We start from the raw sequence: 13,188 nt of genomic DNA, 5'->3' as shown, positions 1-13,188 counted from the left end.
GCTTTACAACCATTTACCGAGCTTGACCACGCTTTGACCATGATCTTTTTCTCACATTATTGTCGTATTTGATCCACTTTTCAACTCCTTTTACCATTCGCTTCAAAAATGGTTCGATTTCATATCGTTTCAGCAAAGAATCGCAGATGTTAATTCGGTCCATTAAATTTTTCACAGACAATTCTTGTGGTACCCAAACATTGAGCTCTTTTTGTAGCTATTTTTTTTTAAAGCGATGTCATCGCTGCTTATGTGACGGTCCTGGTCAATCTTTTCCATAATTTCATCGACTTTTTTAATGATAGATAGTTCATTATATTCACTCATTCTCGGGCAGCTGTAACTTTTTTCAACTTTCGATCTACCTTATGCAACTTTCGATCTACCTTATGCCTCCATAGATATACCGAATATCTTCTTACACAAATAGTATCAAATTCTACATTTTCTTGTCTCTGCACTTCTTGTTGTTTTTGGCCTTTTTTTATTATTTCTATGTTTCTTGTGCTGTTATTGCTATTATTGTTTTTGCTTTTGACCCTGACTTGCGCAGTTTTTCGTTTAGCAGCGAAAATACATAGATAAAGTGGCGGAAATTTTCTCTATACGCCAGCGAATTCAGCTTTTCTTCAGCAACTACGGCCAATGCATATACATTTTGGACATAAAAGTACATATATGTATGTATATTACATTATGTGTATATATAACATGTATGTATATACTTACTGTAAAGTATATATACGTATATTGTAGGGTACACTATTTATTTTTATTGCGAAATGGTAGTTTCACTAATCCATTCACATTTTTATGCTGCTAACGATTACGCCCTCGTAAATATTCGAATACTTATATACATATATGTACTTAGCAGAGATAACGATTGTATGCTTGGTACCTCAGCAGAAAAACAAAGCAACTTCGACAATTTCTTCAGCTATTTTACTGTTACCAGCAGTTTTTGGCTTAGCAGAGAAATTTAGCAGTCGATTATGGATATTCAAAAGACTTTAAGAGCTAAGAACCCCCAAGCCATGAGTTTTGCCATTTTTCAGATGAAAGTTGGGTCTTTTTTTGGATTTCAACGGTCAACATTTTATGTTTAAGAATTAGCAAATAGTCACATAGGGTTAGGTCAGGCTAATGTGGAGTGTGGCCGATGAGAAAAATACGTTTTTTCATCAAAAACTCGTTTACTTTTTTTATCTCCCATGTGAAGCTTTTATCAGATGTCTTACAAAGCGCGCACAGGTCTTTCTTTTATCCAAATCTTCAGTTAAAATTCTGCAAATAGTATTTTTACTCGTAATTAAACACTCAGCCAACATTCTCGTAGTAAAATTTGCGTCGATACCGTTAATTCGACAGAATTTTCCATAAATTCAGCACAATTACTAGCTTCCGTACGACTTGACTTTTATGTATTCCTTATTTAAATATAAAATGTTGTAATTTTGGTACCACGAACTTACAATAACTCGGGCACCAGTTCAAGCTTCCTCACAACTTTTGTTGTTTTGGTTGTAGCGGCAGCATTCTGCTAAGTTCCTCCCAAAAATTCCAACTCCTTCTTGTACACTTTCTTTGGCTTTCAGTGTTACGCATCATCCTTACTCAAATATTTCCCGCACTTCCTCAGCCTCGGTTTAGCATTTTGCAATAAGCCAAGCTATTGAATTTTTCTAAAGCTTCTAAGAATCAAAGAAATCAATATAAAAGAAACTCGTGTAAGCATTATTTAATTGACAAGAAACTTCACTCTAATTGAGTAATTTAAGAAAGCATTAATTGTCTTCGCACAAAACAAAGCTGCCACCTGCCTATTATACATATATGCAAGTGTCTAATTTATTATTCCTTTGCGCTCATCAATGCACCCCTCTCACACCCCACTTCTGCGCGCACACGCAACTGCTCATCAATAACGCCCTTAGACATTCATAATTGAGTATTATTCGCAATCGAACTCAATTTAATTGATGAGTTTCGCAATTAAGTGCAAAATATTTGCTTTTAACCGCAATTTAACCTGTGACCTCAACGCTAGCCAACTGGTCATTATCTACATGCATTTGTATGTATTCACGCTCGTATGTATGTATATGTTTGTGTATATATATATATATTTCATTTCGAAACACTTATATAATTGTAATTGTTGTTGTATTGCACTGGTAGTTTTAGTGCTTTGTGTACAACGGAAGATAGCATTTACAAATAGTTGCTTCAATAATTTATTTCCACACGCAATTGCATTTAAAATGTTATTATTCATGTTATTCATAGCCTACTTGTATCTAAATGACGAACTTCAATGTACGAAAGTGACACATTAAATTGATTTATTAAAAAGAAAACGGGGTTTTTACCAATTGAAGGAGTTATTATTATTTTTCAAATAAATAAATTGTACTACAGTTAATAATTTTCAAATTTATCAATCCGTTTATCATGTCATTTTTCAAGCATAAAGCGGCCGATACTGCTGCAATTTCACGTTCGATATACGTACGAAGTTCATCAATCGTCAATAGTTTGTTGACATAGACCACAGACTTGATATAGCCTCGCAGGAAATACCATACTCTAAAGGCGTCAAATCGCACGTTCGAGGCGGCTCAATGAACTGGCCATTGGTCATTGCCTGTGATAACACGTTCACCAAACTTGGTTTTCAATAAACTGATTGTGACATTCGCTGTCCTGTTGGAACCACATATTTTCTAAGTCCATATCACCCAAATCGGGCTAAAAATATTCGGTTATCATTGAACGGTAGCGATTACTATTCACAGTAATGTGCCGGTCTCGATCACCATGGAAGAAGTACAGCCCAATGACGCCGCCGGCCCATAAATCGCACCAAACGTAGTTTTTTCGGGATGCAATGGTGATTCATGGAATATGTGTGGATTGCTACCTGACCAATAACGCATATTTTGCTTATTGATGATGCCATTAAGACAGAAATGAGCTTCATCGCTGAAGATGATTTTTAGATGTAAATTCGGATCATTTTCAAGTTGTTGCTCAACCCAATTCAAGGATATACGACGATTCTGGTGGTCAAGAGGCTTCAGTCTTTGATCTTGTAATAATGTAGGCCAAGATCTTTTCGCAAAATTCGCCACAACGACGTCACAGAGATGCCCAACGCTTGGGAACGGCATGTGAGAGATTGATTTGGGTCTTCCTTTATTGATGCGCTAGCGGCAATAGTATTCTCGACAATACGGGCACTTTGTTTATCTAACTGGCACTGTATTGTGCCTTTGGATCCATATAATTTTTAGCTCCTGAAACTATTAACAACGAGCTTGGAATCACTGCTACGGAATCATTGAAAATGTTCAGGAAGTGTTTTGGGGAGTCTATTTATCAAAAAGGTTTGAGTTTCACAAAGTTTTGGGGAATCTATTTATCAAAAGAGTTTGAGTTTCACAAAGCATTCAGTAAAGGTCATGAAGTTTACGAAAACTTGACTTAGATTAAACAATGGCATGAATGTATAGGATCTGGCGTCAATTTTGAAAGTAATAATAAAGATCTTTACTAAAATACGTGAAAATGTAGGTTTGGCTTTGATGCTCTATATGCTGCCTTTTACATTTCGTGATTTGGCATCCCTAGTTTTGCAAACCCGCAACTCACAACTTTATTGTAAAGTTTAATAGTTCTTATATTTTACATACACAGTGACTCAAAATATTAATTTCCGCAAAAAAAAATGGAACTAAACGGCGAACATTTTCGCGCGATTATTTTTTACAACTTTCGAAGGGAATTTTTGGCGATTAAGCTCCATCAAGCACCAGTGTTTATCCATGGTATCGTGAATTTCGTGTAGGTCGTCCAATTTCGTGCTCTTCCGGAAACTATTGCTGCAGTGCGCAATTGACTGCACACAAATTTTTTCACGTTGGATCCCTTATAATTTGTCAAGCGCTCATAAGAAGACTCTTATCTTGTCTAGCAAATGCCAAAACTATTTGTTTCGTGCCTGTCTTTCAAGAAATCAGGAAAACCAACCACCGAAGATGCATCACTCTTTAACACGACAATGAGAGTATTCACAAAACGCCTGAGGCAATTGCATTTTTGAGCACTCAAAACTTCGTTGTGATGAGTTATCCTCCGTATAGTACTGACTTAGCTCCGAATTACTTCTTTTTATTCCCGTAAATAAAAAAAATGAGAGGTCAACGTTTTTCGACACCTGAAGACGGAGTTGATGCGTTCAGAACAGTTGTTTTGAAGACACCTCAATCAAAGTCACAAATGTACATCGAACATTGGTTCAAACCACGGAAAAGTTTGTAGAACTTAATGGAGAATATTTGAAAAACCTTAAAGCGATTTTTAGTGATTAATATTTCTTTTGTTCTCGAATCTCGAAGTATAAAAGGCAACCATCGTGGACGGAATAAATTAAAAGAACGCAGCGCATTGCTTTAAAATCTCTAGTCTCCTTGGCAAACGTTAATTAGCTAATTAAATGGGTAATTAAAAGTGTAAGAGCTCATTAAAATTATAATAGTTATAAAAGAATAAAAAATTAAGAAATGCAAAAGATTTATATACATACATATGTACTATATGTACATACATATATTTACTACATATACGATGGTTGCCTTTTATATTTCGAGATTAGAGAACAAACCACCGAAATTCGCTTATTATATATGTATATAATATACATATGTATTAGAGTGAGTCGATTTTCAGGAAGTCAACAAAACGAAAAAAAAAAAATCGTTTGTGGCAAATGATGATGGATCGTTTTTAAAACTGGCTTAGAGTTCGCGATTTTTAAAGTCAAGTTTATTATTACCAAAATTTGTTCTGTTGATCATTTGTTGGGATCGGCAAGATCGCACAGCTATATCAGATATCTTCCATACAACCGATTTTTTGAATTTTTTAAAATTCGAATTCGCTGACTTAAAATGAATTTCAGACCCGTAATCTCTTAGTAAAAATTGTTCAGAATAAATCGTAGAATATTTTCCGCATACGTGATTTTATAGCAAAAAATCGACCCGGTCTAATGTGTATACAAATAAAAAACTAAGCTTTTATTCATCAACCTTAACAAATGGAAAACAAAAGTCTTTGCAGTTAAAATTGTGAATAGCACTGTTATATATAAAAATATGAAATTATATATACACAAACAGGCATACATTTCCATGTGTGAGTAAACACAGATAGTACAATTGCATTCCGCATAGCCACTAAAAGCTCAGCTGTAAATCTCCGAGCATGGCCAAGGGCTAAGCATGAATTACGCACAGATTTGCTGCGCCTTTTAGCTTATTAAATACATACAACCACACTTACACACATACAACCAAAAGTGCCGCAATGTTGTCGAATGAAGTGCGGTATACTTAAGTCAAAATTATTTTAATGAGTTTGTGCACGTGAAATTACAAAAAAAAGCTGCGCAGAGACGGAAGACATTGTGTATGTGTTTGTTTGTTTGTGTGGGTAAAATAAGTACTAAAAATATGAGAGTATAATAAAAGCAAAAAACAAAAAATCAGAAACTAGTTTGTGCTGAATGCAGCGACAATAAAAAGTGAACTGGCGGCGAAGATTTTTGGAGAAATAAATTTAATGTCGCGCTAATTAAATTATGAATAATTACATGACAGCGTGACGGTGCCAATGTAATACGCGCTTGTACAAATGTGCACAGGTATATATGTTTATAAGTATAATTTTATAGTTTACTGCGGAAACACGCACATTTCTTTAAGTAATGCAATTTATAAATTACTAAATTACTGAAAAATATATGAAAAAAATAGCTGTGTGTACATTTTTAATCATAAGTATGTTCTATATATGTATTGTGTTACAATAACAATGGTTTCTTGAGAATATCATTGCTTAATAATTCTAATATTTTCAGTTTTCTTAGATTGAATCATTATTATAAGTAAAACAATGCTCTCTATATTAAGATTTATATTCATATTTATACTCGTATACATTTTTATCACGAGTTTTGTATAAAATGAGGAACAATGAGTGGATTTAGCCATGTACGTCTGTCTGTATATACGTGAAATTGTCAGTCAGTTTTAGAGATATCGGCTTAAAGTTTTGCACACGTCCATTTCTCGCTAGAAACTGCTTATTTGACGGAACCGCCGATATAGGACCGCTTTAGTGTATAACTGTCATACAAACCGGACTATCGGAAACAAGTTCTTGTACCGAAAACTTTTTCATTTGACAAGGTATTTTGACGAAATTTGGCATGGATCATTTTCTAAGACAATAATGCAATCATCGAGAAAATTGTTCAGATTGGATCATTATAGCATATAGCTGTCATACAAACCAGACTATCGGTATCAAGTTCTTGTACCGAAAACTTTTTTATTTGACAAGGTATTTTGACGAAATTTGGCATGGATCATTTTCTAAGACAATAATGCAATCATCGAGAAAATTGTTCAGATTGGATCACTATAGCATATACATAGCTGTCATACAAACTATCCAATGAAGACCAAGTTCTTATATGAAAATCTTTACATTTGTGAAATGTATGTATTTTTTGGAGTTTTTCTTCGTTGCTTCTTAAAATATACTCTCGTATGGAATGTCAATTCATAGTCATAATTACTGTTAGATATACTCATATTCATATATATAAATAGTACTCAGAATCACATTCCTATGACTTCTTAAGTTTAGTTATATTTTTATATATGTATATATGTATATATGTATGTATATATATGTATATATGAATATGAATATATATATATGTACATATGTATAATATGAAAATTGAATTGAATTATTTTTCATATTTTATATATAAAAATTCTCTTTCTAATCAGATTCATATACTTAATTATATTCATTATAAGCATATAAGCAAATGCTATTGTATGTCATACATAATATGTACATACATACATACCCACACATACTTATACACATACTCACATACGCATTTTAATAAAATGCCATACCCACTCCAACACTTAATTTTCACTTCCCCACGCTTAGCCACGGCGTATGAGTGCTCTTAATGAGTTTGAAAAATTATGAAATTACGTATACGCACCGTCGAGCCGTGCCGAACATAACTACATAAATTCATTTGCGTTTATAAGGCACAAATGCATGTGTATGTGTGTTTAGTGTGTGTGTGAGGGCGGCGCCTTGGCATGACCGCTATTTGTTTTATCGCACTTTCGCTAAAATGAACCACAACAACAGCAAACAAAAATTTTCATAACAAAAACAACACTACGCAGGTGCCATATATTAAAAATACACCCCATCATGGGCCGTTGCTTGCGTTGCGCACATTTTGTTAATTTTATAAAAACCAACAACACCTGAGATTAGAAAAACGCTACCTAAATCAGCCAAGCAACTAACTTAAAAAATAATGTTATAATAACAACAAAGGCTGTTTTTCCACTTTTTCACTCGCTAATTGAAATAAAAGCCCGACAATGGCGTCGCCAGCGTGTGCCTGAAAATATAATATTATTATTTTTTTTTGTGATTTTTGGGCTGTTTGTGGTAAAATGTATATTTTGTGTTTGGAGCGAATTAAAATTCGTTTGTGGTTGCTGAACCCATTGTGATTTCAAGTGTAAATCATTTAAATTTTATGAATAATAGGTTTTCAAGGAGTGGGAAAGCGTGGCTCAGCTCGTACTTTTCGTTAGGAAAAATGTAAATTTTGCATATTTTTTGTTGATTATTCGCTTGTAATGGACTCTAGTTGGTCGCCATTAGTAATTTGAGCACTAAATTCTTCATCGGAAAACAAGGTGAAGCCATTGCTGCATAGCAAAAAGGGAAATAATCCAAAATCTGCGGTTAACTAGATTTCTGGTATAAGCAGTATCTTGATCTGGAAAATATACCCATAGCGTAAATATAATATTTTTGAGTATGGAATTATATTTGTGTGGTTCATTTGAAACTAAAAAAATTGAGACTTTTTTTTCGAAAAATTTATGGTGACACAACGCCTTTGGCATACATTTCCTCTGAACTGTTTCTAAACAATTTAATTCAAAATCAGCAACACCCTGTATTTACTCGGCCATCACCTTTCGAATTATTAATTAAATAATTTTCTAAAACTTTTGAACTCTACGACAACAAGCTCACTTCCTGTAGGTACCTGCAATCGCTCATGCATGAACCGTTAGAATTTTTCATATTTCTACAACTGCTTGCAGCTTAGAGTGAATTATTTCATAGAGTTGTGACATTTTTTCTGCGTTTTTGGTTGAATTACTGATAGTGATCATAATTTATGACAAACAACCCTCGAAATGTGAGCCGATAAGAAGTGTGCGAATATGAAAGTAGTGGGAAAACAGAACGAACGTATAGCGCGTAATAAATGCGCTATGAAAATAGCAATAACAAAAAAATATTAATTACAACAACACAAAATATTTAGTTCACTGTATACATATATATTAGGGTGGGTAAAAAAAATCGGATATAATTTTTTCGCTTGGTTCTCTGAAAAATGGATTATTCGTCACTTCTATAAAAATCTCTCCAAGAGGTCTTAATTGTAACTAGAAGGTGCTCCACCGTACCATTTTCTATTTTTTTCGTATTATCAAATAGAAAAATTCATGTATCGCTTGCAATTACTTAAAAAATATCTCGTTATATACATTTTGTGGGAAATGGAATGCCCTACAAAAAAGTCTCACCCAATTTTTTGGTAAAGCTAACCATTTAAAAGTTGTAAACAATTGAAGTTTATTATTTTAAGGCAAATTTCTTTTTTCTTATGACCGCAAAAAAATTGCAAAATTCATTGTTTTATGGGAAATTTATTTTTCATTCATTTATTCGAACCAAAAAAAAAATATTTTTTTTTTGCCCACGCTAATGTATAATCATTTGTTAGATCGCGGTATAACATTAGTTGGGAAAATTTTTTTCGAAGCAAAAAAATCGTTTTTTTTTCTTACCCACCCTAATGTACATTTATTTATTTATAAGCCTGCAGTACAGCACTAGGACTAAAAAAAACGAGAAAAATGTCAAGCTTCAACATTGAATATGCTTGAAAGCAAATACACCAAAAACAAAGTATTCTATAAATAGAATATGTATATTACAACAACAAGCATGCTAAAAGAATTTGCTCTGGAATTTTCAATATAACAATCTGCTAGCTGATAGTTGCTCAACTTGTGGGCCTGCTCCAAATTTTTGCTTAATAAAACTAGTTTATTTATTTGCCCACATTTTATTCTTCTTTTTTTATTTTTTCTGCTAGACTTTTCTACTTTTATTTTTACGCTTCCTTTACATACATTATGTTATGCACGCCCTTCTATCTCGCTCTTCTTCAGCCTTTCCTTCTCGCAACATGCCAAGTCCTTGCATCTCTTTCGTTTCCTTTCATTTTCCTTTCATACCCACCCCTCACCAGAATTTTCGCTTTTCCTTTGCGACTTCATTTTTATTTGTTTTATCGCTCGATCGGCATATAAATCAATTTCTATGACAAATTTATTATAAACGTCGCAAGTAAATGTATTTTATAACCCACACACCCACCACCATCACCTGGAGAAAGTTGTTGTCGCTTGCTTTTACAAGTTTGGCCGAAAAAGTTTGCAGCCAACGATTCCGTTGTTTCCTTGTTTTATGTTTTTTTCTACGAAAAAGAATTTGTCGCAGCAATTTAATCAAATGTCGTAATGCAGTGAAAATATTTATGGTATCGTGTTAAATACAAAAACAATAAAAAATTATGTGCCAAACTCACCCCCCATCCTCGCTGTAGCCTATAACAGAAATGAATTATTAAATAAAAAAATATTTGGTTCAATTGACACTATAAAAATTTCGCCTTTTATAGCAAACATAAATTATCCTTTTTTGACTCATAATTTTTGTTATATATTTATATATACATATATTTGCATACGTAGTTCACTCTTGTCGTTGTGTTTTATTCTATTAAATTGTGAATAATACCATTTTTATTTGATTGTTTTTCTTTGTTGTTGCCATAGTAGAGTTGTTATACTGTCGCCTACAGTTCCATATGCTCATATCTTTTGGGTTCATTCTTATTGTTGTTCAATAATAAATAAAGTAATTAGTGTCTAAAAAGTTTGAAGTAATATTTTTTTTTTCTTGCATCACATTTGCTTTTATTGTTCGAAACTGTTTTCGACTCTCAGTATTGTTTTAATCCATATTACAAAAGTCCTCAAAAAGTTAGAGAAAAGACATTTTAGTTCAACAAAAATCTGCATTAAAAAATAAAAATATTTAAATTCGTAGTGGAACAGGCAAAAAGTGAGAATAAATATTTTTGAATATCGAACATTTTTTTTGAAAGAATATTTCGAACAAGCCTTAAAAATTCTTTGGTTGTTTTTTTACCTTTGTGTCCCTGAAAAATCTATAAATTTCATCTCTTTTACATTTTTTAAACCAAAGCGACCCCATACAAGTATTGAAGTTTTTTTTTCGATATTTTTCAATAACGCCGCAGTTAATTTTTTCTATTGTATATACATACGTATAACTCTATGGAAGGTTATACAAATTCCCCTTTTTGGACTATATCGGTAGTCTGTTCGAGCCTAGTTCACTAATACTGCTATAAGTCAAATTTGCAAACATTTGTGTGGAACAAATTAAGTCAGCTCTTGTTTTTCTTCAGTTCTCTTCTTTCACTTAAGCTTTCATCAAAAGTTTAGAAAAGCTTGAAAGGATTAGTAGGTTTATTTGATGGAGTCTCAATTCGAAAGGGATAAAAGTTTACCAAAAAACATTTAATTTGTTTCAGTTCACCTAAGCTTTATCAATGCTCTTGAAAAGATGGAAGGAAAGAGAATTAGTACATTTATTTGATGGAGTGTCGATTAGAGTGAGGAAAAAGTTGACCAAAGCATATTTAATTTTTTTCCTTTCACTTAAGCTTTCATCAAAGCTCATGAAAAGCTTGCAGGAATAAGAATTAACCGATTGATTTAAGTGAGACAAATTGATTGATTTCAAGTGAGACAAAAGTTGACCAAAACACATTATTTTTTTCCTTTCACCCAAGCTTTCACCAAAGCTCTTGAAAAGTTTGAGGAAATAAGAATTAGTAGATTTATTTGATTGGTACTCAATCCGAGGAAAGCAAATATTGATCAAAAAAATATTTTTTTCCTTTCACATAACTATCAATTAAAGCTCATGAAAGGCTTGAAGAAATAAATATTAGGAGAATGATTTGAGAGTCTCCATTGGAGTAAGACAAAATTTTTACCAAAAAATATTTAATTTTTTTCATTTCACTTAAGCTTTCATCAAAGCTCTTGAAAACCTTGAAGAGTAAGAATTAGAAGATTTATTTGAAGAACAAATTTTTTTCTCTTAATTTCTAACCGAATGGTCTGTTTGTACAATCTTCAAAAACTTATATATACATACATATAATATACTCAAAATAAACTTGTTAATTGATTTGTTATAAAATTAAAAAATTGTTTGACTTCATATTTCATTAAATTTTCTATAACAAATATTCTTTCGACATCCATTAACTAATTTTCTCTACTTATTTCTCAATCAATAAATTTTTTCGCATATATATATGTATTTATTATTATTTCTTAATTACAGTTGTTATGCATAAGGATAAAGAGGAGAATGGCATGTTGCCACACATACACACACACGCACACGATGGCTATCGAACGCGCGAATTGGGCGCCTTTGAGCATGGCCTACTCGACGGTGATATGTTCCTGCAGGTAAGTAACAAAAAACTACCTATTCCCCTTATATACCACATGTGCTTATGTATCTATGTATGTATATACATATGTATGTATATATCGATTGTGCTGTTAATTACTCATTGATGTATTCAATTATCCTATATTACGGTAATTTGTTATCATTAAATAATAAGAAGTAATTATATATATCATTCTTCGTATATCATATAACCTCAATCATAATAGCGCCTATTATCGGTATTTATTAAGACTACTTAATATAAGACTTATCACTTCGTCACAGATGTTAAGACTTTGATATGTTTGTGGGGAATGGTTGCTTAATGAATTTGGATCATATAATTTGGCTTGGGAGGAATATGATAATGATATTGATATTCATATTTGTAAATACGCCTATCAAACTTACTGATTATCTCACTACTGAATAACAATATGACCTAGAGTGACCTTCATATAAGTATCTACTAATACAAATTTACTCTTATAAATTGTTATCTAGTGGCGCTCTATCATGTGTCATACATAGATATTTCCGCATGACTATAAAAAAGTGAAAAAGAAACTTAGAAGTTGATACAGGCGCGTAACGCTAACTTTCAAATGAAAAGCAAAGAGCTTTTATGGAATTTCTTCCGCTGTTTTAAGAACTTTATTTGAATTTCTTCTGCAAAATACGTTAAAAATATAATAATATTTGCGTAAAAGTGTCATTGTGCTACGAAAAATGCCTGGCAAAAGCTGTAAAGCTTTCATATAATTCCAAAAGCTTAGATATTCAACAGCAGGCAACAATAAATTATAAAACAATGTCATCTTTCAAACAAGTGTTCCTGTTAAGTGTTCCTGTTAATAAATAGGATTCAAAATACCTCAGCTGTCTAACATAGAAGCTTTTGAAGGCAGTGAAAAGCTCTTTGGTATAAAATATCCTCAAACCTTACTATTCAATTTTGAAAAAAACAGTAAAATGTCAAGAAGACTGCGCTTCCAAACGAAATAAATATTCAGTCTATCTATACAAAAAATTTCACTTGCTTACAAAGCTTCAAAGTTCTCTACTTCCAATACATCACTTCGGTATACACACACCAGGCGAGTATCTAACGGCAAATCGTTGCACTTCAACACATTGCCATTGCACACTTTAATATTTACAAATAAATCAATTTCTCCAGTGCATAATTCATTCGCAAAATATTTTCGCAAGTGCGGCTAAGAAGGACTTGCGTGTTTGCGAATAATTGCGCGAGCAATTTTCAATTTCAATTCAGCTGTGCAAGCACTCAAAGTGCAAGTGCTTATGTACCGCTATAACCGTTAAATACATGACTAACCAAATTGCACAACGCCATATCGGCGCAGCAACAGCGCTACAACAAATACTTTGCTGTGGTATGAAAGGAAAAACCGC

At 32.7% G+C, this 13,188-nt stretch overlaps 1 protein-coding gene across 6 annotated transcripts in view; it reads left to right on the top strand.

Moving 5' to 3' along the window:
- Positions 1 to 13,188, top strand: part of LOC105230895 (neuronal PAS domain-containing protein 2) — a 109,788-nt gene that overhangs the window by 66,807 nt on the left and 29,793 nt on the right. For all 6 annotated transcript variants that reach the window (XM_029552279.2, XM_029552278.2, XM_029552272.2 and 3 more), the window contains exon 4: positions 11,656 to 11,786. In XM_029552279.2, the coding sequence (XP_029408139.2) occupies positions 11,656 to 11,786 (131 nt within the window). The remainder of the gene's footprint in view (positions 1 to 11,655; positions 11,787 to 13,188) is intronic.

Source organism: Bactrocera dorsalis, chromosome 2 (genome assembly GCF_023373825.1).
Source record: "Bactrocera dorsalis isolate Fly_Bdor chromosome 2, ASM2337382v1, whole genome shotgun sequence".
Taxonomy (NCBI): Eukaryota; Metazoa; Arthropoda; class Insecta; order Diptera; family Tephritidae; genus Bactrocera; species Bactrocera dorsalis.
Note: the sequence above shows the minus strand (reverse complement) of the source record. Positions and strands in the feature narration are given on the sequence as shown.